The sequence below is a fragment of the Nicotiana attenuata genome, unplaced genomic scaffold (assembly GCF_001879085.1).
Source record: "Nicotiana attenuata strain UT unplaced genomic scaffold, NIATTr2, whole genome shotgun sequence".
Lineage (NCBI taxonomy): Eukaryota > Viridiplantae > Streptophyta > Magnoliopsida > Solanales > Solanaceae > Nicotiana > Nicotiana attenuata.
The window spans coordinates 308,195-332,542 of record NW_017670474.1 but is presented as its reverse complement, the minus strand read 5'-3'; the positions used below and the strand labels follow the sequence as shown (position 1 = coordinate 332,542).

Sequence of the window (24,348 nt, the reverse complement as noted above, 5' to 3'; positions counted from 1 at the left end):
ATATATATATATACTGCTGCGGCGTGCAGCCCGATCCAATAATAATAGTCGACTGCGCTCACTGGGGGTGTGCAGACTCCGGAGGGGCTCCTACAGCCCAAGCGCTATACTACTGCAACGTGCAGTCCGATCCATATGAATGTACTGCTGCGACGCGCAGCTCGACCGAATAATATACTGCTCCGGCGCGCAGCCCGATCCATATAAATATATACTGCTGCGGCGTGCAGCCCGATCCGTAACATATCAAATACCCTCACTATGGGGTTCTCAACCCCTCTCAGTCACTATAAACTTAGCCTCTCGGGAATACTAAGATAAGATAGGGATCCCAACCCACGTATTACTCTCCTTTTGGTTTAGTTATTCCAAAGCCGGTTCATATTAGATTAAACAGTTAGAAACATGACTGAGGGTATGATTTTAACGAGTAAAGTGAGGTCAATCATGTACAATTACCCCTAAGGGTTCTACAGGTCGGCACAAGGCCCCAAACATGGCAACTAGCCCAAGCTATAATGATATAATTTAAGTCTCAGTCAAAAATACCGTAGAATCATCAATCGGGATGGACCAGGTCCAAATCCCCAGCAGTAATGGACCCCACTCTCATCATGCAGCGTGTGTCTCACCTCAACATAGCACTACGTTGTGCGAATCCGGGGTTTCAAACCCTCAGGACATCATTTATAACCATTACTCACCTCAAGCTGGCCAAAATCCTAGCTCGCTATGCCCTTGCCTCGCAAATCAACCTCCTCGCGCATCGAATCTGGCCAAAACCACAACGAATACGTTACAATAGGCTAAGGGAATATAACCCAATCGAAAAGACTCGAAAAAACATCAAAATTCACGAAGTTGGCAAAACCCGAGCCCCAGGCCCACTTCTCGAAAAATCAGAAAATTAACATCACCGGATTCCTTATCTCGCCGCGAGTCTATACATATCAAATTTACCAAAGTCGGAGTCTATTTGACCCCTCAAATTCCATTTTGAAATACCAAAGTCCAAACCCTAGCTTTACCCTCTTTTGATGAATTTCCACAAATTTTCCATGTTAATTCTACCATTAAATCATGTATTAAAGTCAAGGAACTCACCTCCAATCACACCTAGTCGAAATCCCCTTCAATTTCCGTCCAATAGCTCTCAAGGTTGCTAAAAAATGGAGGAAGTGAGACTTGGTTCGCGGATGAAATGTCTAATAAAAACCTTCTGCCCATGCTTATTTTCCTCTATGCGAACGCGAGGGCCCTCTCGCGTTCGCGATGAACAAAATCTGCTACTGCCAAAATAATACCCTTCGCGAACGCGGTTACACTCACGCAACGCGAAGGTCTGAACCCCTAAGCCTACGCGAACGCGAAGAACATTCCGCCACTGGACCCCAGTCCTTATACGCGAACACGATGCTTGATCACCTTGCCTTCCGCGATCGCGAGGCCTCAAACGCGAACGCGAAGTTCCTTCTACGCGTTCGCGACCCACTTTACGCGAACGCGATGGGCAAATACCTGCAACACTTCAGCTGGAAAAATCTGCAACTTTTCAAAGCTAGAATTGGTCCGCTTGACCATCCGAAACTCACCCGAGGCCCCAGGGACCTCAACCAAAAGCACCAACACATCCTACAACATCATTCAAACTTGTTCCAATCATCAAAACACATCTAACAGCGCTAAAATCATCAATTCTCACCAAATTCAAGCCTAAGTTTCTCAAAAACTTCCGAAACACGCATTTGATCAAAAACCCGACCAAAACACCTCCGAATGACCTGAAAATTTTCACACACATCCAAAATCACCTAGCGAAGCTACAACAACTCTCGGAATTCCATTCCGACCCTCGGATCAAAATCTCACCTATCAACCGGAATTCACCAAAATACTAACTTCGCCAATTTAAGCCTAATTCTACACCGGACCTCCAAAATAAATTCCGATCACACTCCTAAGTCATAAATAACCCTCCAAAGCTAACCAAATCCCCGGAAATCACATCCGAGCCCTCTAACTCATAAGTCAACATCCGGTTGACTTTTCCAATTCAAACCTTCCTTAAAGAGACTAAGTGTCTCATTTCCATCCAAAACCAATCCAAATCGACTCATTCACTCAAGACTTATAATAAAACATAAGGAAGCAGAAAATGGGGGAAACGGGGCGGTAACTCACGTGACGACGGGCTGGATCGTCACAAGTCCTTTATGCAAGGTTTGAGCGAACGGAGCTCGATTGCCTCTCGACAGTTAAAACAGAAGTTGATCGAGTATCCCGCTGTGACGTGGTCAGATGTGCACAACCGATACCAATAAAAAATTAGGGTCGAGGAAGACCAGTTGGGAGCCCCCTCGGGTTCAGTTCATCCTAGCAGGTTCGTGGCCAAGCCCCCGAGGGATACAAACAGGGAATCAAGATCGAATAGGGAACGGTATCAACCATATATCGATCGAAGGAACAACGGTTCATGTCGGGACACTCCTCGGAACGATCGGAGAAACGATCGAGGTCAAAATTCTTAGGGACTCATGAGTAAAAGCGGATTCGATAAGCATGCTGATCCCGCAGAGGCACCTCGATTATCGGAGTATAACTTCAGCATAGACGCATCCGCGATTATGTCAGCTATTGGAAGAAACACCAAGTGGCCCAGGCCTATGCAGACCGATCCCTCTCAAAGGAACCTAAACTTGATGTGCAAGTATCATGGCACACATGATCTTAGAGCAGAAGATTGCAGGCAACTAAGGGAAGAAGTGGCTCGGTTGTTCAACGAGGGCCACCTTCGAGAATTTCTAAATGACCGGGCTAAGAATCACTTCAAGGAGAGAGATGCAAGGAGAAATGAGCAAGAACAACCACAACATGTAATCCACATGATCATTGGCGGAGTCGATGTCCCTCAACGACCTGTATTCAAACGAACCAAAGTGTCAATCACAAGTGAAAAACAGACTCGGAGCTATGTGCCCGAGGACGTCCTATCATTCTATGACGAAGAAGCGGAAGACATATCTCACCCCACAACGACGCCTGGTAATCTCTATCCTTTTAAGCAAAATTCAAGTTAAACGTGTTTTAGTTGATCCAGGTAGCTCAGCGAACATAATCAGATCGAGGGTCGTGGAGTAACTCGGCCTACAGGATCACATTGTACCTGCATCCCGGGTCCTCAATGGCTTCGACATGGCTAGCGAAACAACAAAAGGAGAGATTATCTTGCTAGTAAACGTTGTCGGGACCATACAAGACACCAAGTTCTATGTCATCGAAGGTGACATGAGGTACAACACACTCCTCGCGAGACCATGGATACACAACATGAGGGCATAACCTTCAACTCTTCACCAGATGATGAAGTTCCCAACGGAGGAAGGAGTAAAAATAGTCTACGGAGAGCAACATGCCGCGAAAGAGATGTTTGCGATCGAGGAAGTGGTGCAAATACCAGAGTCCTTGACCTCGGAGAAATAGAGCACCAAAGGTAAGCGGGTGGCTAAATAGCAATCGCAGCCCCCAGCCTCGACGGAGTCGAAACAACAGGTAACCGAGGACGAAGAAGAGGACTTCCTTACTCCTCGAACTTTCGTCATTCCCAAAGAGTCTGATGCAACCAAGTCAACTGCCGAGGAACCGGAGTAGATTGTACTTATCGAATACTTGCCCGAGAAAAAGGTATACCTGGGAACAGGATTGACCCCGAACTCAGGAAAAAACTCATTCAGTTTATTATTAATAATATGGATTGCTTTGCTTGGTCCCATTTAGATGTGACAGGGATTCCACCGGAAATCAGCACGCATCGGCTGAGCATCAATCCCAGGTTCAAACTGGTGAAGTAGAAGAGGAGGCCTCAGTCCGAGGTAAACCATGCCTTCATAAATGACGAGGTAACCAAACTCCTTAAAATAGGATCAATTCGGCAGGTGAAATACCCCGAGTGGTTAGCCAACGTAGTTGTAGTTCCGAAAGAAGGAAACAAACATAGAATGTGCAGATTATAAGGACTTGAATAAAGCATGTCCGAAGGATTCTTTCCCATTGCCAAACATCGATCGTATGATCGATGCCACGGCTGGCCACGAGATCCTAACTTTTCTCGACGCCTACTCTGGGTACAATCAAATTCAGATGAACCCGAAGGACCAGGAAAAGACTTCATTTATTATTAAATTTGGAACTTATTATTGCAATGTAATGCCCTTCGGGCTTAAAAATGTAGGAGATACGTACCAACGCCTAATTAACAAAATGTTCGAAGAACAAATAGGTAAAACAATGGAAGCTTATATTGATGATATGTTGGTTAGGTCCCTGCGCGCAGAGGACCATTTAATTCATTTGCAGGAAACATTCAAAATTTTGAGGCAATACAACATGAAGCTTAACCCGGAGAAATGTGCCTTCGGAGTTGGCTTGGGTAAGTTCCTCGACTTCATGGTGTCAAATCGGGGTATCGAAATCAACCCCGATAGGATCAAGGCTATCGAAGATATCGCGATCGTGGATAGTGTGCAAAGGCTAACAGGGCAAATAGCTGCTTTGGGTCGATTCATTTCGAGGTCGTTGGATCGGAGTCACCGGTCCTTCTCCTTGCTCAAAAAGGAAAAGGACTTCGCGTGGACCTCGAAATGTAAGCAAGGATTAAAGCGATATCTGTCGAGCACGCCTTTGCTTCATACCAGAAGGTAGACGAAAAAATAGAAGCAACACTTGGTCGAATGGCCGCGCAAAAGCAAAGGATCGAAGATACTAAAATAGAGGGACCAACCTCCGACATTTCGGAGTCGGGGACTTAGTTCTACGAAAGGTCACCCTCAATACTCGAGCCCCGAATGAAGGAAAACTGGGCCCGAACTGGGAAGGACCGTACCGAGTCCCCTGTATTGTTGGTAAAGGATCTTACAAACTCATCACGATGGAAGGTGAACAACCGCCAAACAATTGGAACATATCTCAAACGATACTGCTGCTAAGGTATGACTTTATCCTTTGTCCATTTGAGTTTGAAACTAACTTATTACAGATTTCCTATCGAAGCTATCGAAGGTACGCGATCTCGAAGACACCCTTTTTACACGAAGGCCTTAGGTTTTAAAACTTGCGTTGCACTCTTTATCCTTTAGATAGGATTTTGTCCCAAATGGGTTTTACCGGCAAGGTTTGTAATGAGGCAACAATTATATGCTACCTAAGGAGGACTCAATAATATCCAAGGCTTCTTTTCAATCAACCTCGAATACTGGGAGGCATCACCCTCAGAGGTTATATTTTCAAGGAAAATACTTCACGCCTAAGCGGGCCTCGATAGGAAAACTTTGTAATGGGCCAAATGGTCAGATGAACCGTGTCCATATAAGATAGTCGAGCCCCAACGGCAAAAGATGTACGCATGTATCAAATTACTTGAAGAAGCATTCTGTTTATATCAAAAACACTTTGTGTCTCAAAGAAGTCTACTATTATACGAGCTCAACACTTATAATCCTACGACAAACGGCTCAAGAGCCAAAGCATAAAAGCATCCCCGAATACTCGGGGACTGTCATCGATAGTCAATACATCCGAGTCAGCAAAAACTCGGACTCATAAGACCTTGAAGAGGCATCCCCTCGAAACAAAGGCCAAGGCCAATATACTCGTGGACTAACTTTTCGAACAAGTTCGTAAAGTTATCGGGAAACAAGTCCAAGTGACATACCCAAAGGCTACGATCATATTAAAGACTTTGGTCAGGCAAAAAGGCTGCGACCTAAATAACGCGGCTCGGAGACGTCCGACTTCCGCTATAAATCAAAGGCCTTCAAACACTTTATAAAAACCGGTTATATCAGGCTACCCTCGACAAAAGCAAAATATAATGGGCTTCGATAAATTCGGTCCTCGAATAATTTAAAGGCTTCAAGAACGTCATCCCTCGATAAAAACTCAAAAGGTATTCGATTATCAGTACACAAATAAGGTCCGGATATGTCGAACCTTCGAAAAACTCAACGGGTACAAAAACACATGCTAAGGCATAACTAAATTTTCACTAAGTCTTTTAGCCAAAAAGAGGGAAAAATTATATAGCCATTCTCGAGGCCGAATTGGCCCAATTTAAAGAGCCTAAGGCCGATGTTAAAAAGCCTAAGGGCCGATGTGTAAGAGCCTAAGGGCCGATGTATAAGAGCCTAAGGGCCAACTTCGAAAGGCTTAAGGGCCAAAAACATATCGTTCGGGACTCCATTCTCACTCAACTCGGACTCAAGAGTCGCAATATCCCAAGCTCACATCGAATCAATTTAAAACTTAGCTCGAGGATTATTATATCTATCGGTAAAGACCCAAGGGTTTATTATGTCCCGAGTCCAAACCAATTCTCGGGCCAACCATTCAAGTTATGCAATCAATGTATTCTATAAATAAAGACAAATGAAATCCAGCACAAGTAAAAAATGAGATAAAAAGTTCCTCTTGTATTTCCAAAAGGTGATTACAAAAGATATCTACACAAGGGATACTTGCACAAAAATGCGAATAAGGAAACCTAAATCTACTTCGGGGCCATATCTTCGGCAGTTGCATCTTCAAGAGCAGTATCTTCGGGGGCCTCACCCTCGAGGACTCCATCTTCGTCTCCTCCACTCTCAGAGCCACTGGCTGAATCATCCTCATCGAAAAGCAAAGCAGCAACCTCTTCTTCCAAGGTCTTCGCCTTTTCAATATCGGTGTTGAGATCGAAGCTGCGAGCGTGTACCTCCTCGAGGGTTTCCCTCCGGGACTGTCGCCTAGCATGGTCGAGTGCACATGATAACTTAACTTCGGCCGCAGTGGAGATCTCCTTGGCCCGGGCATTAGCTGCTTCAGCTCGGTACGTGGACATAATTTCCTCAGCATCAGATTTGGCCTTAGCTAGCTCAACAACAAATTTAGCCTTGAGCCCCTCGATTTTGCTGCCTCGATCCAGGCCCTCCCCCTTCACGCTTTGGAACTGAAGTTCGAGTGAAGCCAGCTGCTCCCGAAGGGTTTCTTTCTCAGAGGCAAGATTGTCCATGCCTTGCCTCCAGCCCAGGGTTTCGGCCTCCTTCATCTTGAGCTCCTCTTGAAGCTGCTCCACCAGTTCACCCTTTCGTTGAAACTGCAAAATAAAATTATTAGAAGACCAAATGGGTTGGTCCATGATAAAACTTCTGAGGGAATATTACCTCTTCGGTATGTTCGGTTCGTTGTTGACAAACCTTTGCCAATTCGGCTCGAAGATCACTGATTTCCTCCTCCTTCTAGACATAGAGGGTTTTAAGACTGTCCATCTCTTCCGAGATCTTCTTAAGCTCAGCCTCACATCGAGCAAAATCAGCTCGAGACTTGGAAAATACCATTTTATGGAGCACCACAGCCTTCATAAAAAAGGGGGAAAGTTAGATTCAGAACAGCAAAAGCAAAGCGCAGGCGTAATTCTGAAGGACAGAAAACTCACTTGTTTGAAGAGTCGACGAGCCTCATCAAAGATGATGGGTCGGGGCCATCTTCAATCCCTGCGAGGCATTCTCTAAAGATGTCATGCCCTTCGTGGCTCGCCCCCATTTCAGAAGATCTCATGTTCTGAGCATCTCGAATTTGCCCCTCGGAGAACTCCGGACCAGGTAGTGAGTCATCCACATTGATTACCCCAAGTGATCCACTCGGGGCATTCTCTTTTATTTGAAGGGGCTCGGGATCAGGCCCCTCGACCTCGCCCCCCCAAATAGCCTCCTAGGCGAGGTGCCTTTCTAGTGCCCGATGGATCAGGGACTTTGTTTGAACTCCCCTCGGAGATCTCTTCGACTCTGGAATGAACCACATCAACCATCACCGGCTCGACGGACTTCGAAGCACCAGTGTTTCCTCTTCTACGAGCTACCAACAGGCAGTCGTCATCTTCTTCTTCCTCCTGATCCTGAAGGCGTTGGGCCGTTTTCGGAGATAAGGCCACCGTATCGGCCTTGGACTTACGAGCCGCGCTTTTCTTGGGCTTCGAGGGATTTGCAGGTGACTCCCTTTTTCTTTTCTTTTCTTTAGAAGGCCTCGGGATCTCTTCTTCACCAGCCGGGGCCGACCGCATAGCAACGTCATCTCCGAGACCTGCACAAAACCGAAGTAAGTATTCCACTAAAGAAGTAAAAGTAAACAAACAAGAGAACTCACCATGATTTTTGGCCTCCCATCGGCCCTTGGCCAAATCTCACCAACAACGCTCCGAGTACGAGGAAGTGGAAGCCAGTTTTCGGACCCAGCCTTCAAGGTCCGGGACCGCACCAGGAAACTAAGCAGTAGCTGCTCCATCGGAAAGGGGTTAGACCAAGGGAAAAGAAAAGCCGAGAAAAAGAAGAGAAGGCAGGGTATAAAGTTACTATGCACTTACGTTTCATGTTCCACTCCTCGAGGAACGACATCCAATCAGCAAGAATTAGGTCGGAGGTCCTGACTCGGACAAACCGACTCATCCACCCTTGGTCTTTGTCCTCGTCGATACTGGAGAAGAGAGATTTCAAGGATCGGCATTGTAGTTTTATCAAGCCGCCTCGGTAAAGTCGAGGACTGTACAGCCTGATCAGATGGTCGAGGGTGAAAGGCATCCCCTCGACTCGACTTGAAAAGAATCTGATCAAATGAACAATTCGCCAGAATGAAGGGTAGATCTGGCCAAGCGTCACTTGGTATCGTCGGCAAAAGTCAAGAATGACCGGATCTCTGGGACGCTGAGCTGGAATTGCGGGGCCCAGCATGAATGGGTAGGTATACACGCTTAAGTACCCCACTTTATATGTAGTGATGTCCTCCTCGGGGGAAGGGATCACTACGTCTTTGTTCTCCCACTTGCAGTCCTTCTTTTCTTGCTGGAGCTCGTCCTCGGTTATCAAACAGACGTATGGAGACATGGGCTCGCATCGGCCTGGTGTTGATACAGGTTTCTCTGTCTTGAAATCGGATGTTATTCAACACGGCGGGGGATTGCACTCCTCAATACGAGGGGGCACTACTGCTTTACTCTTGGTCGGTCGAGAAGATGAAGAAGCTTTTTCTTTTTGGGGAACCGATTTAGATGTCTTAGCCATTATAATGCGAAAATTCAAGAAAATGGAGAATGTTGACAATGAAGTAAGAGCTAATAGGAGAGAAGGGAGAATTCAGAGAAGTTAAAAGAGCTAATGAGACTTTGAGAATAATATGAGAATAAAGTTTTCAAGATTGTGAAGTTGATCTACTTATAGGGTTCATTTAAGCGTACTGAGGAAGCCAAAAAGCCGAACGTCAGTCACCTCCAATTAATGACTTTGAGAACCGCACGAAAAGTAACCTTTCAGTCACTTTAGCCGCTGACATCACGAGATTGGCATCAGGATCAAGGCGTTGAAGATTAATTCACTTCTTATCGACCTATTTCGAGTTTGAGCAAATGCTCACTCAACTACTAAGCCCAAGGGCTACCCGGATTTGAGAAAATTCTCACTCGAGGATTGTCTACGAAGCCCAAGGGCTAACTTTATTTCAAATTCGAGACCTTGCTCTCACTCAATTCGGACTCAGGAGTCCTGATGTCCCGAGCTCCCATCAAATCAATTCGAGCTTAACTCGAGGATTAATAAAAACCTTAAAGGGTATTATATTGATCGAACCTAAGGGTTTATTATGTTCTGAGTCCGCTGTTCGGACTAATCACCAAATTTATACAATCAAATTTTTGCAAATAAAGACGGAAGGGAATTCAACATGAGCCAAAAACGAGACAAAGAGATCCTTTTATATTTCCAAGAGATGGTTACAAAATATATTTACAACATCCACGAAGGATCCTTACACAGGAGAAAAGGAGCAAAATACAAAAGCCAAGAACCTAATCTACTTTTAAGGCTACGTCCTCGAGAGCGGAATCTTCGGGAAACTCCTTCCCGGGGACGCCATTTTGATCTTTGAAAATGTTTGTGTGCCTGAAGAAATTTAGGGCAGAGAACCCTCGATAAATGTAACTATATTTCCAGCAGCGGGGATCGAGCATTCTGTTGAAATTTTGGGCCATAATCTGTTAAAAAAGAGCGACAAAAGAAAAAGACCAGAAGGGAAGACAAGAAGATGTAGCTTCACCTTCTATCACAAGAAAAACCAAAAAAGGTTTCCAGATGCACGAGCAACGATCCAAGAATGTTCATCCTTGGGACATTGTACCGGTGTAGGATGCAAAATCTGGTAGACGATAGTGCCACCTCACTCCATGAAAAACAAAAGGAATGAAGTGCTACACCAGGTTGAAGTTAAGAAAGATGAGCGGCAGGGTGAAGTTCGCATATTTTCTGATGCGGGAAGGATTCTGCGCCCTTCTCTCGTTGTTTCGAATCGAAGCTTTGAAAAGGAGAGCCTTGGCGTAACTGGTAAAGTTGCTGCCATGCGACCAAGAGTAGGTTCGAACCATGGAAATAAATTATTAGAGAAAGGAATAACAACGAGAAAGAATCGGAGTAAATGAAGATGAAGTGCGTACAGTTCTTTGTTCAACAGAGTAGCCTCATATTTATAGAAAGGCGACGACGGTTCGGCGAGTGGACGACCAATGCTGGTGCGCATTTGATGTTTTGGGGAAGCGTGCTGACATGACATTTCTGATCACTTCAAAGTGCCTATGTCACGGACATGACGTCATCATGAGAGGCTCGGGAAAATCGAGGTTCAAATAGTTTCTTATCATCTTATTCTAAGAAACGCGGGGACTATCTATATACGGTCAAAATTATATGCCTCCGATTTATAGGCTCGAGGGTCCGTCATAGGCCCCAGTTTGGGTTCGAGACCAGTGGACCAGAATCGAGCTCAAAGACAGGGTGCAATACCCGGAGATAGGAGTACGAGGAATACCGGGGCCGAGTATGCTCGACCCCGAAATAGTTCTGTTATGAATTTGTAACAGAATAAGCTAGATTCTTGCCACGTTCCTATGATCATGGCGCAAATCCCGGAATAGGATTGCACGATCCGGTACTAGGCGGTTAGACAACTATACCAAGGATATTCCTTATTGTAAATAGAAATATTCCTTATTTAGGGTTCCCCTATTATATAAAGGGGACCCCCGTCATTTGTAACGACACATAATCACTGAGAAAAGAATATACTCTCTACTTTTTGCCTACTGTTCACCAGCATTGTCCTTTAGCTCTACTGCTTTTGCTCTACTTTTCTTACTTTATTGCTCTTAGCCCGTCTCGAGATCACCATCTCGAGGTTAATACTGTCAAGTAATATTGGTTTGATTCACTTGTCTCTTTCACTTCTACTTCATATTTCTTGATTATTAATTGGTATTGAACTAAATCACATATCTTTAAAACCACAAATCAAATTTAATTGTTACTCGTATTTTCGAGGTAAACATAAACACTTGTTGCCAAGAACTATGTGATTTTGTTTTTTGTTTATCAAGCATGTTTTGCATTATCTATATATAAGTCTTTCTTCTCCGCTCCATTGTTTATAAGTTGGATTAGCACAAAGTTGATTAAAATAACTAAATTGTTGAACTGATAACTAATTATGAGTTGTAAATTGATTATTTACACAATAGTTAGTAACCACGGAAACAAAATTGATTAAATCAAATAAAATGATTCATTTAATATCTCTAAGGCAAAAGGTGGAGCAGCTGATGACTATTGTAAATTATTCAAGAAGCCTTAGATGCGAAGTTATATTCGCCAACATATATAACATGGTTTTGGAGCTTATATGTGGATTGAAGACTTAGCTTTTCGGACTTCTAGGAGAGTCTTAATGCAGCTGGTAGGTTTACAATATAAAACTCAATCTCGAGAAATGTGTCTTCGGAGTGGATTCGGGCAAGTTCTTAGGCTTCATGGTGTCAAACAGGGGGATTGAGATCAATCCCAATAAAATCAAAGCAATCGAAGAGATTACGGCGGTGTTACATAGGTTGAGAAGCTCATTTGAAGTAGAATTAAAATTAGTTCCTTCAAAGTATTGAAATAAGAGAAAAGAAAGTTAAATCGCTAGATTGTGTGGATAGAGAAAATAAGTCAGAAAAGATATGACATTGTATCCGATATTGTAATCTTCGTTGATCAGCACAAAAGATATACGGTCTTGCAAGAATGTATTACTTTAAAAATTCTGGCCATCTCAAATAAAATTTGGTGTGGAGCCCAGTTGTCACGGGCTTGATTTTTGTCTGCCAAAACCAGCCCGTGCGGCAGTCAGGCTCACGCCCAACTTCAGCCTTCTTACAACACTTAGCCAAAATTTCAGGAAGTTTAGACTTAGAATATTTTTAGGCAGCTTTCAACGTAGTAAGTTTGGGACTGTTTTAGGCAACGAATTTAAGTAAAGGAAACAGAAAATTAACAAGAACACAAGGCACAATATACAGGAAACTCTTTTTCCAACTTAATATTTAACTCGAGCATACAAAGAAACTCAAACTCAAAGTACAATGTCGTGTACAAGATCACTCTTGACCCTCAGATTTTCTCACAAGACTACGCTTAGCTTTAGGCTTTTTCACTCTTGAAAACAGACTTAGGAACTCTTTCCTAACTCAAGCATGAACTCCCACACGTTTTTCTCCCTCCTCCTGCCACAAACATAAGGGTGTTGCACATTTATAGAATATGTGATAGCCCTTTGCCTTTACATTTGTCGCTCTTAGACTTACACACTTGTCTCACACAATGCACTATTTTAGCCTAGTGTAGTTGATATCCCCCAAATACTAGGATCATGTTAGATCATGCTAATATAATGGAAACATGGCTACAAACACGTTATAGCACCACCTGCCAGATTTGAACAAAAAGCCAACTCCGTCATGTGTACAATATGTGCCTTGTAACCGCCTTTGACTTTGTCAATGCTGGAACTTGCTGCCTATGTGCGTGCCTTGGCTTGAATCAGGCGCCAATGCCTTGATCTCAGGTGCATTGCAGCGACATGTAGCCCTTGCCAATGCCCACTCCCCAAAGTCATGACAAGTCTGCCTTACACGCATGCCTTCATTGCACTTTGTCTGCCTTTGCCCACTTCATTTTTGCCTCACCATTATTGCCTCATGCCTTGTTGCTTTTGTCATGCCTTAGTGTCACCTTCAGCACGCATCTCATTGCCAAGCTGCCTTGCCTCCCTCAAAACCTTGTCCATCACTTGCCCGTTTTCTCTTTTGCCTTGGTGGTGGCTTGTGCCCTTAGCCGGGCAACACTCATGCTGCCCCATGACAACACTCTCGTTGTCAAGTCAACCTCAACGAGGCGGACCCCTAACAGCAGGCTAGCCAGCACTGAGAAACGCCTTTCTCTTTTTTGTTGATTTAGATGACCTGTGAAAATTGAGAAACTCACTTGGCAACCCTGCCCCCACCACACCAAATTGACGTTCGGCCGAAGGAGTAGCAGCACTTTCGTTTAGATTGTAGACTACAGTGCGCAGTTGGTCCCCTGTCTACTATTTGGGCAACTTCCTCTCCGTTATGCCGCTGCTTCTTATTTAGTGCGACATATAATGTGTCACAGCTGTTCTAATAATGTCCTTTATTTTATCGGTAACAAAATTTCAAATGGGAAATCGCTACTTAAGCTTTAAGTTAACGAATCAAGATGAAAGTATTGGAATCTAAAATAACTCAATCTTCAGCTCTGCCTGTCAAATTAACTTTATTGATCTTTACTTTTGTTTTCTCTTTTTGAATTTTCCCAAGTCAATAACATATGACTAAAGGCGTATGGACTTGTATGCTCGTAAAGCTCATTTTTTGATACCTATTATTATAGATTCCATCTGTACCAAGTCATGCCTGCCCAAGCAAGAACAACTAAAAGATAAATCTAGAGGAATTTTCACAAACCACTAGTGTTTAGTAGCTATTAATTTTCTATAACTATTATATACATAATTACTTCCTATAGCTAACATTCAGTTGTTACGGTAATGTATTCGCTGTATTCGCGCTGCTGTATTCATGAATATAGCAGCAAAAAGCGCCTAAAAATCAGGGTAGTCCAGCTGTACGCGCATGTATTCACATGTATTCGCGCCATGTATTCATGAATACAACAGCAAGAAGCGCCTAAAATCAGGGCAATCCAGCTGTACTAGCATGTATTCACATGTATTCGCGTTGTTGTATTCATGAATACAGCAGTAAAAAGCATCTAAAATCAAGGAAGCCCAGATGTACGCGCATGTATTCACATGTATTCGCGCGCATATATTCATGAATACAACAACAAAAAACGTCTAAAATCAGGGCAGTCCAGCTGTATGTACATGTATTCACATGTATTCGCGTCATGTATTCATGAATACAGTAACGACAATCACCTTAAAAATAGGTATGTCTAGTTGTCTAAGAGAGAGGAAAAACATAAATAGCGTATTTCATGTCTTATTTCATGCCTCAATGGTAGTATATATCATAAATACTTATTTTGCTATAAAATATAATAGGTAGCTATAGATAATACTATTTTAAAATAATTTTGATTTATAATAAATCGGGCGTATACCTTTACTATAAGAGGTAAAATTTCTATAAATCTATTATTGTTAAAAGGCAAGAAAAATTTAAATAAACCCAAGTAATTCATCGTTCTCTCAAAACGAACAATTAAATATTTTTCAGAATAAGCCATAAGCAACCAACTACGACCAATATATTTATGTCTTAATCTTTGACAGAATCAGAAGAAAGGAAATTCCAGCATGTGCAAGCAACCAAAAGCACAACAACAAAATAAAAGCAGAGAATGGGACAGATTCTGATAGCAAATGTTACTTGTTCTTGTCCCCCTACCCCCCCCCCCCCCCCTTTTACCCTCCCCCCTTCCCCTCACAACTCCAATAAAAGGCATGTGGCATGAAATGAGTTATGTCCTTTCTCTAGCCCCAGTTCTTTTTTCCCCTCAAATCTCAACCATTTTAACGTAATGGAAAACTAAGGAATAAATACACTTCTTCTAAAACTTAGAAATAATACATTGTTACACTAATCACCTCTTCTTGTACTTTTCCTTGCCTGTGGAAAAGATAGAGCTCAAACCAAAAAAACTTGGTGGAGGGACATTTAATACTGAGTTGATTTTAATCCCATTGTTGTATGTATTACTTGGAATCTTCCTCAATGGAGGTTTTTGATACTGACCTGTAGATATAGAGGATGATGATTTCTGGGAATGCTGTTTGTGCTTAACACTTGGAGTTGAATTACTTCGAGATAAAAGTGGCAAAGGACATAAAGTCCTAGCATAACTAGTACTACTACTGCTACTACTAGTTCCACAATTCAAACTACGACTACGCTTGAAGTTCCAAAATGACTTCGAGTTGTTGCTGTTCTGCTTTTGATCGTCTGAAGATGAAGACGATGATGTTTCAAGAATCCCACTTTTTATTTCACTTAAATTTTCATTCTTGAAACATGTGTTACTGGGCGCGACCAACTTATGACTTTTCGTGCGTGGCTTTTCTGCCTTGTTGAGTGGAAGAGTTGGAGCAATATTTTTTTTCTTCATTTCAATGGGAAGAATCTTGCCATAAACTGATTCTTGAACAGCAGCCGCCGACATATAATCCGGTTGGTTTGTTCTTGAACAAAGACGATGGAGTTTGGGGCTGAGCAACTTGATTTTCTGTTAATATATTTCAATGTATTTTCATGCATTTCATTGTATTCATTGTCTTTTTTTTCATTGTATAATTCAATGTGTCTCATTGTATTTCATTGTATTCACTATCTTTTTTTCTCATTATATTTTAATGTATCCCGCTGTATTCTATGTATTTTATTGTATTCACTGTCTCGCTATATGCCATGAATGTATTCATAAATTTTTTTTTAATTAATATAATTTATGTATTCAGATGTATTATATAATTTCTCTTAAGATTGCTATATTTTTGGAGTATTTTTCGGTTGAGAATCTTTTTTATAACTGAAAATACAAAATTTGTGTGTTATAATTGAGTTTGTTGAGTTATATTAGGAGTCTATTATGTTAACTGATTCACTTTCCGTTTAAAAACGGTGTAATGCCCTATTTCACGCCGTGAATACAGTTGAATACAATAATCTGTCCGGCTGTAATCCCATGTTTCACTCCATGAATACAGTCGAATACACTCGAATACAACAACTGATTAGCTGGACTTCCCTGATTTACGCCTATTTTTGCTACTGTATTCATGAATACAATAGCTTAAATACATCAAATACATCTTATAACCACATAAAAAGTATCTATAATCCGTAATATAGCAAATAATATCTATAGATAACTAATTACTACTAAAAGATAGTGCTTTATGAAAATTTCCCATTTTATTACTAGGGAAAAGTGGGCACTCTTCAATTGTATTCAAATTTGCTACACACAAAAAGTTGGAGAACTTATTCTTCGGTGAAGTAGTAGCTAAAAAGTAATGTAGAAGCACAAAAAGTGAAAAAGGAGGCTAACGAGGATTATATACTATGCTAGTTGAATAGAGTAGTCTTTCAAGTCTACTCAAGATGCATATAATATCACTATTTTGTTAAAAAAGAATATATTAGAGAGAATTTTACATTATTTATATACTTAAGTGAGTTCATTACTCAAATGGTCACTCAACTATCCCAAATTATTTCCTAAAGTCACTTTGCTTTCGTTTGTAACAACAAAGTCACTGAACTATGCCTATTGCACTCGGAATGTCACTCAACTAGATTTTTTAAATTTTGGATTGCCAAATACCTACTTTATCCTCTAATTATAAACATTTATCTTCTTTTTAGTTTTTTTTAACTTTTTAATATTATGATTTTCCCTTTTTAATTTATATTAAGGACTTACCTATAGAATAAATAAATATTATTTATAAATTAAAAAAATAAAAAGTATTTAAGCATATATAATGCTGGAATAAAAAAATAATGAGCATAGTAAAAAAAGCATTAATTACCATAATTTCTTAGTAATAATAATTTTAGTATTAACAATAAAAATTCAAAAATTTATTTACACAATTCAGAATAAAAAAATAAAGGTTGTAAAATATATATTCCATGCACGTAATATAAAAATAATTATTTAAATAAAGGCAGTTTTATAATATACATTATATATTCTTGAAAATTATGCTCAATTATATCATTATGTTTCTACCAACTTTCCGAAGACACAAAGTTATGTCACCGGAAAGCAGGGACTATCTATATAGGGTAAAATATGCTATGTTAAGTTGTGCATGGAATATATATAATATAATTGAGCATAATTTTCAATAATATATAATGTTTATTGTAAAATATTTTTATTTAAATAATTATTTTTATATTACGTGCATGGAATATATATTTTACAACCTTTATTGTCTTTCATTCTGAATTTTGTAAATAAATTTTTGAATTTTTGTTGTTAATACTAAAATTATTGTTACAAATAAATTATTCTAATTAATTTTTTTATTATGCTCATTATTTTGTTATTCCAGCATTATAGATACTTAAATACTTTTTATTTTTTTAATTTATAAATAATATTTATTTATTCTATAGGTAAGTCCATAATATAAATTAAAAAGGAAAAATCATAATACTAAAAAATTTAAAAAATAAGTAAAAGAAGACATAATTTAGAGGGTAAAATAGGAATTTGGCAATCCAAAATTTGAAAAATATAGTTGAGTGACCTTCTGAGTGCAATAGGCATAGTTCAGTGACTTTGTTGTTACAAATAAAAGAAAAGTGATTTTAGGAGATAATTTGAGATAGTTGAGTGACCATGTGAGTAATTGACTCATACTTAAGTTGAACTTTATATTTAAATTTTAAGATAGTAAACAGAAAAACATCTCAGTACCTCACCCCTGCACTTTGGTACCTTTTCTCCATTTTTAAAAACTAATAAAAGGTTAAAGAAAAATCCTTTTCTCTTCTATTAAAATGGTCGACCTTTTTAATGGTTAGCAGAACATTTCTTAAAAAGGATCCCCTTATACTCTCTTGTCCACCAAAGAAAACTAACTCCATCAAAATACAAGTTTTATCTTACCACTCTTCAACGTTTACTTTTCCTATTTTTTTTTTGGTACGAAAGATAAATATTATTAATTAAACATATGCGTACAGAGACATTGATGTTCAAGTTGCACCATATTACAAACTAAGCTATTACTAGTAGTAGGTACATTGTTTGTGGTATTCCTAATGGAACTATCATCACAACAACATAGTAGTAGTAAAGACTTTCTTCTCTAGGCGCACGTTAGAGTGCATGAACTAACGTACGCCAATCGCCATGGGAAGGGGAAGGCCGAAGAAAATCGTTACTACACACATTCCAGTGGAAGCTTCAGCGTCTCAGACTCCAGTTCAAAAATCCAATCATGATCAGAAAAGTGTTCAGGAAGAAACTCCGATGGAACAGTGGCCGATATTGACGAATATGAAGGAGAAGGGACAAACTTCAGGGATGAGAACGGAACAAGCTAGTATAACTCAATTAGAAGCAGTGATAGCACATGCAGATACTAATTCAAGTGGAAAAAGGATAATTGAACAGAATAATCGAGCAATTACCAAGGAAGCAGAGAAGCAGGGAGAAGGTGATGTAGCTGGAAAAGGATCAGAAAAATGGGCGAATCTATTCGTAGGTTCAACTTTTGCAGCAAAAGGTATGGATCTGAGCTATATTCCGCCTACTATCAGAAATGGAGAAATAACAGTTGAATTATGCAAAGAAGAGGTAGAAGAGGAAACTCAAAAGTGGAAATTAGCTTTAATTTTGTATGTTGTGGGGGGTAGTCCGTCAATTGGTGCAATGGAGAGATATATAGCTTCGATGTGGAATTTTGTTGCAAAACCTAAAGTCTACTTCCATAACGATGGGTATTTTTTGGTGAAATTTAATTCGATTGAAGATCGGGATGAGGTATTGTACTCTGGGCCACACATGATGAATAATAAGCCAATTATAGTGAAAGTGTGGTCAGCTGATTTTGATTTAAACAAAGAAGTTCTGCAGACCATACCAGTGTGGGTGAAATATCCAAATTTACCTTTGAATTGCTGGGGTAAGAGATCACTAAGTAGGATTAGTAGTGGATTGGGAGTACCTTTGTATGCAGATGCATGTATTACACAAGTTGACAGGATCTCATATGCTAGGGTGTTAGTGGAGATGGATGTGACAAAAGAGCTACCAAAATCAGTTAAAGTAACTGATCCTAATGGGAGAGAGTTTATGCAAGTAATTGAATATGATTGGGTGCCGGAATTCTGCACAAAATGTATGCAGGTGGGACATCAATGTAGAAGGACAGACCAGCCAAACATAAGGAATAAGAACATAAAACAGAAACAGGAATGGCAACCAAAAGGGATACCAAAAGTAAATGAAGGAGAGGAGAGGAAAACAGTGCAAGGGGAAAACACAAGTAAGGAGATAATAAATAATCAGGTGGAGAGTCATAAAGGGAAGGAGGAACAACAATGGCGAACAGCTATAGGAAGATCAGTAGCAAAGATAAGGGATAAACAGCAGACAGAAGTAGTGACCATATTGAATGGTTTCAACTTGCTTGCAGAATCTTTGATGTCATACAAAGAAGGAGAAGGTAGCAGTAGACAGAGAAAGGATACAGGACAAGGGGGAGGTACTCAAAACCTCTTTATTCCAGTATGAAGCTCATCACTTGAAATGTAAGAGGCTTGAATAAGCATGCTGGCAAAATGAGGTAAAGTGGTTTATTGCAAGTAATAAAGTGTATATAATAGCAATATTGGAACACAAAATCAAAAAACAAAATGCAGCACAAGTTATTAGGAGAATAGCTCCAGGATGGAAGTATATAGATAACTATGAGCAGAGTAGTAAAGGGAGAATATGGATAGCATGGGATCCCAACGAAATAGAATGTAAAGAGGTGTGTAAAACTGAACAACTGATCCATTCCAGAATATATGTGAAGAGACTAGATACTCAGATTAACTTTACTGCAGTATGGATTGCATAGTGTAGAGCAAAGGAAAAGCCTATGGTCTACATTAGAAAGTATTCACTCAACACAGCAAGGAGCTTGGTTAGCCATGGGTGATTAAAATGCTATAAGGAAGGGGGAAGATAGACCAGTGGGAAGTCCTGTCCAAGAAGCTGAGGTTAGAGATTTCAATGATTTCATGATAAATAATGGGTTAGCTGAATTAAAAAATAGTGGAAGAAGGTATACATGGACTAATGGGAGCACTTATAGTAAGATTGATAGGGCAATTGTTAATACAGATTGGTTACTCTCAATGGTACAGAATGAAGTGTGGGTTATGGATCCTCATAGTTCAGACCATTCTCCTATGAGTATTGAACTGGAGGTACAGGAAGAAAAGAATGCAAAGCCTTTTAAATTCCTAAATCATCTAGCTGAGCATGACAATTTTCTGAAGACTGTTGATGAAGTTTGGAGTCAATCTTATGGAAGACAGAAAATGTGGAGTGTATGGCAAAAAATGAAGAAAGTAAAGCAAGCAATGAAGGAGTTGAACAAGGCAGAATATAATGGTGCAGAGGTGAAGGTCAAGGAATGTAGACAGAAATTGATAGAATTGCAGAAACAAATGAGGACCCCAGGGCAAAATAGACAACTAATAGAAGAGGAGAAAGAAGCAAAAATACAACTGGAAAAATGGTCACAAATAGAGGAGAGTATTATGAAGCAGAAGTCTAGAATTAAATGGTTGCAATTAGGGGATGCAAATACTGCTTACTTCTTTGCCAGCATGAAGAGTAGATGCAATCAAAACAAAATTAGAAGATTGATAAAAAGTGATGGCAGCTTTGCATACACAAAGAAGGACATAGAGGAAGAGGTGATAGGTTTCTATAAGCAACTCTTGGGGACTTCAGCAGATGAACTACCAGCAGTCAATCCAGTAGTAATGAAAGATGGTCCAAAGGTGAACAGAATACAACAGATGCAGCTAGTAGCAGAGGTGACTAAGGAGGAAATATATCAAGCTTTGGAAGGCATCAGTGATATGAAAGCTCCAGGTTGTGATGGTTTTAATGCAGTTTTCTTTAAAAAAGCTTGGCCAGTGATAGGAGAAGAGATTACAAATGCAGTGCTAGAGTTCTTTGAAGAATCTCAAATGTGCAAACCAATCAATGTTACAACAGTTACCCTCATACCAAAGGTGAAAGATCCTGTCAAAATTTCTGAGTATAGACCTATTTCCTGCTGCACAATTCTATACAAAATTATATCCAAGGTTCTAACTAACAGGCTAAAGGATATCATGGATGATATAGTGGATAAAAACCAGGCTGCATTTGTTCCTGGTAGGCTGATTAATGATAATATAATACTAAGTCATGAATTAGTTAAAGGATATAATAGGAAAGGGGTATCCCCTAGATGCATGATGAAGATAGACATGAAGAAAGCTTATGACTCAGTGGAATGGAGATATCTAGAACAAGTCCTAACTTGCTTGCAAATACCTGAGAAGTTCATACAGTGGATCATGCAATGTACTACCACAGTATCCTACTCCATCCTGATCAATGGTGCACCTACAGAACCTTTTAAAGCTAAGAAGGGACTTAGGCAAGGAGACCCCTTGTCACCTTATCTCTTTGTGATAGTTATGGAATACTTAACAAGACTGCTAAAGACTCTCAGAAAGAATCCAGACTTCAACTACCATCCAAAATGCAGCAAGATGAATATTATTCAGTTGAGCTTTGCAGATGACCTATTGCTGTTTAGTAGGGGAGACAGGATGTCAGTACAGTTGGTATTTCAATGCTTTCAACAATTCTCAGAAGCATCAGGGTTAATATATAATAGAGAGAAAAGTTCTATAATATTTGGAGGAGTCAGGGAAGAGCAGCAACAACAGATATTAGATGATCTGGGATTTGTCAAAGGGGAACTACCAGTGAGATATCTAGGAGTGCCTCTTAGCACTAAGAGGTTATCCTTGGTACAATGCCAGCCTTTAATAGAGAGAATGCTAGGAAGAGTTCAGTCTTGGACAACAAAATTTCTGTCCTATGCAGGTAGAATTTAGTTGATCAAAAGTGTCTTGTTCTCTATACAAATATACTGGTCACAGATTTTTGTACTTCCAAAGAAGCTGATCCACACAATTGAGAAAGTTTGCAGAACTTTCTTATGGACTGGGAGAACAGAAGAATCCAGGAAAGCTCTAGTGGCTTGGGAAACTTTGTGCAAACCAAAGGCAGCTGGTGGTTTAAATCTGCTAAATGTTGAAGCCTGGAATAAAGCTGCAATTTGCAAATTGATGTGGAATTTGTGCAAAAAGAAAGGTAGGTTATGGGTGCAGTGGGTGCATGTGTATTACAAGAAACAGATAGCAGGGTGGAATATTGAAGCAAAACAAGCTTCATGGATAATTCAGAAGATTTTCAAAGCTAGTCAATACTTTGAGGAAGCTGGATATAAGGAAGACGATATGGAGAAGACGGAGAGCTTTTCAGTGAAACAACTATAAACAAAATTGAGAGGAAATTTTGAGCGAGTCACATGGAGGAAGATTATGCAACGAAATCTGGGAGCTCCAAAGTGAAAGTTTATTATCTATCTAGCTGCTCAAAGGAAACTAATGACCAAAGATAGGCTAAGAGGAATGGGATATGTAGAGGAAGTCACATGTGAATTATGCAACAAAGAAGAGGAGTCTATTGATCATTTATTCTTTTCTTGTCCATACACTTTCAAAGTGTGGACAGTTTTATTGAAATGGCAGGGGATAAGCAGGAAAGCAATGCAATGGAATGAAGAGCTAAACTGGGCAGTCAAATATTACAAAGGAAGAAGCATAAAAGCAGAACTTTACTTGCAGAAGCGGGATACCATGTATGGCAGGAAAGGAACAACAGAATTTTCAGAGGTGTGAAGCAGACTATTCAGGAACTTGTTCGAACTATAGCTCAAGCAATACACGGAAGAGGAAGATGTATACAACGACTTCAAGTTAGTTTAGATGAGATGAATTACTATCCTACTTGTATGTAATAGAAAGGAAGAAAGTAGATTAAAGTTAGAGTTGAGAAATGTAAACAGTCATGATTGTATAATTCCTTCTTGAAATGAAATGAAATTAATTACCAAAAAAAAAAAAACATAAGGGGTTGATAGTAGGTGATGTACATTCGTGTTTCCATTTTGTGGTTTCTTGCTGCTCCTCCCAACTGATACAGCATGGTGATCTTCTAAGGCACATCCTTTTCCTATCCTCGGTACCTCATCTGGTTCTTATGGAATAACGATATGGGTGACAAACGGGTGGGTCATGCCGGATGTCGACTGATTGAAAGCAGATAATACAGAATTGACAAAATATTCAACCCGAGCATATTTAATATGGATAGATAATTAATTAATCGACGGATAATATGGGCATTCATACTATCCATGCCTTCTTGAATATGATCACTTTGGAAGAATTTCTAGTATCCCAATTTGAGTCTTTGCAAATGTAAAAGTTAAATTCATTGGTTATCCATTTTTTAAAGTGGATAATATGAATCTTATCCATATTTGAATCATTTTTAAAAAGTTCATTATTCAACAATTTTTTAACGGATAATATGGATGGATAGCTATTTTTTTTAAAAAAAATTCATTTTGCCACCACTAAATAACGATAACACTTTTAAGTTTTCATTTTGGACTTCTTTTTCTTGGACAACATAAGATTTGGAGAAATTTGGGGTATTATCTTTCAAGAATCAAAAGTTCCTAAATCTGCACATGTTATGTTATGGCACCTCTGAATAGATCAACTTTTGTTTGGAGATTCTTAATAGCTACGAAACATGACATGACGTACTATTACCCAAATGTATGAAACATGACACAAAATAATTATCGGATTCCCTAGGTTTATTTGGCGTAACTTCAACTTATGATTTATGATTTATGATTGTCAATTGTCATGATGAGTACATGTACCATCAAATTGCGAGTCCGGAATCAAAATGTAATTCTTTTGAACAAGTAGCACCTTAATAGGTGTAAAAAAAAAAAGATGACATTTTTATATATAGCGCCCAAATACTGGGCGCTATACATTAACGTTAACTGTGCCGTTAATGTATAGTGCTGAGAATTTGGGCGCTATATATAAAAAACTGCCACGCCCAGTTATAGCGCCCAAATACCCGGCGCTATACCCCTTTTTTAAAAAACGAGCCGTCTTCTTCAAGACGACCATTCTGCTTCTTCTTCCTCAATATTTTATATCTTCTTCTTCTTGGTCCCCCACTCCCATACCCGTTGCCCCACTATTTTTTCAAAAAAAAAACTAGGGTCCCCCGTCCACATAAAAGG

General features: G+C 39.9%; 2 protein-coding genes across 2 annotated transcripts; one reads left to right on the top strand and one right to left on the bottom strand.

The window, feature by feature from the left end:
• Positions 1-15,011: 15,011 nt before the first annotated feature.
• Positions 15,012-15,587, bottom strand: LOC109239940 (cell wall integrity and stress response component 1-like). The gene has a single exon (XM_019406547.1). It carries the CDS (start codon positions 15,585-15,587, stop codon positions 15,012-15,014), a length of 576 nt encoding a protein of 191 aa, XP_019262092.1.
• Positions 15,588-18,296: 2,709 nt separating this feature from the next.
• Positions 18,297-22,912, top strand: LOC109239939. The gene is made up of 5 exons (XM_019406546.1): positions 18,297-19,653; positions 19,811-19,998; positions 20,114-21,976; positions 22,109-22,492; positions 22,763-22,912. Exons 1-5 carry the CDS (start codon positions 18,297-18,299, stop codon positions 22,910-22,912), a joined length of 3,942 nt encoding a protein of 1,313 aa, XP_019262091.1.
• Positions 22,913-24,348: the final 1,436 nt, after the last annotated feature.

Bases quoted from the DNA above. Each gene is read 5' to 3' on its own strand.
- LOC109239940 (XM_019406547.1), bottom strand. From the start codon at position 15,587: ATGTCGGCGGCTGCTGTTCAAGAATCAGTTTATGGCAAGATTCTTCCC.
- LOC109239939 (XM_019406546.1), top strand. From the start codon at position 18,297: ATGGGAAGGGGAAGGCCGAAGAAAATCGTTACTACACACATTCCAGTG. The intron at 19,654-19,810 runs GTACTCAAAACC...AACAAAATGCAG, and splicing joins GGATACAGGACAAGGGGGAG to CACAAGTTATTAGGAGAATA. The intron at 22,493-22,762 runs GTGAAACAACTA...TTGAAATGGCAG, and splicing joins AGAAGACGGAGAGCTTTTCA to GGGATAAGCAGGAAAGCAAT.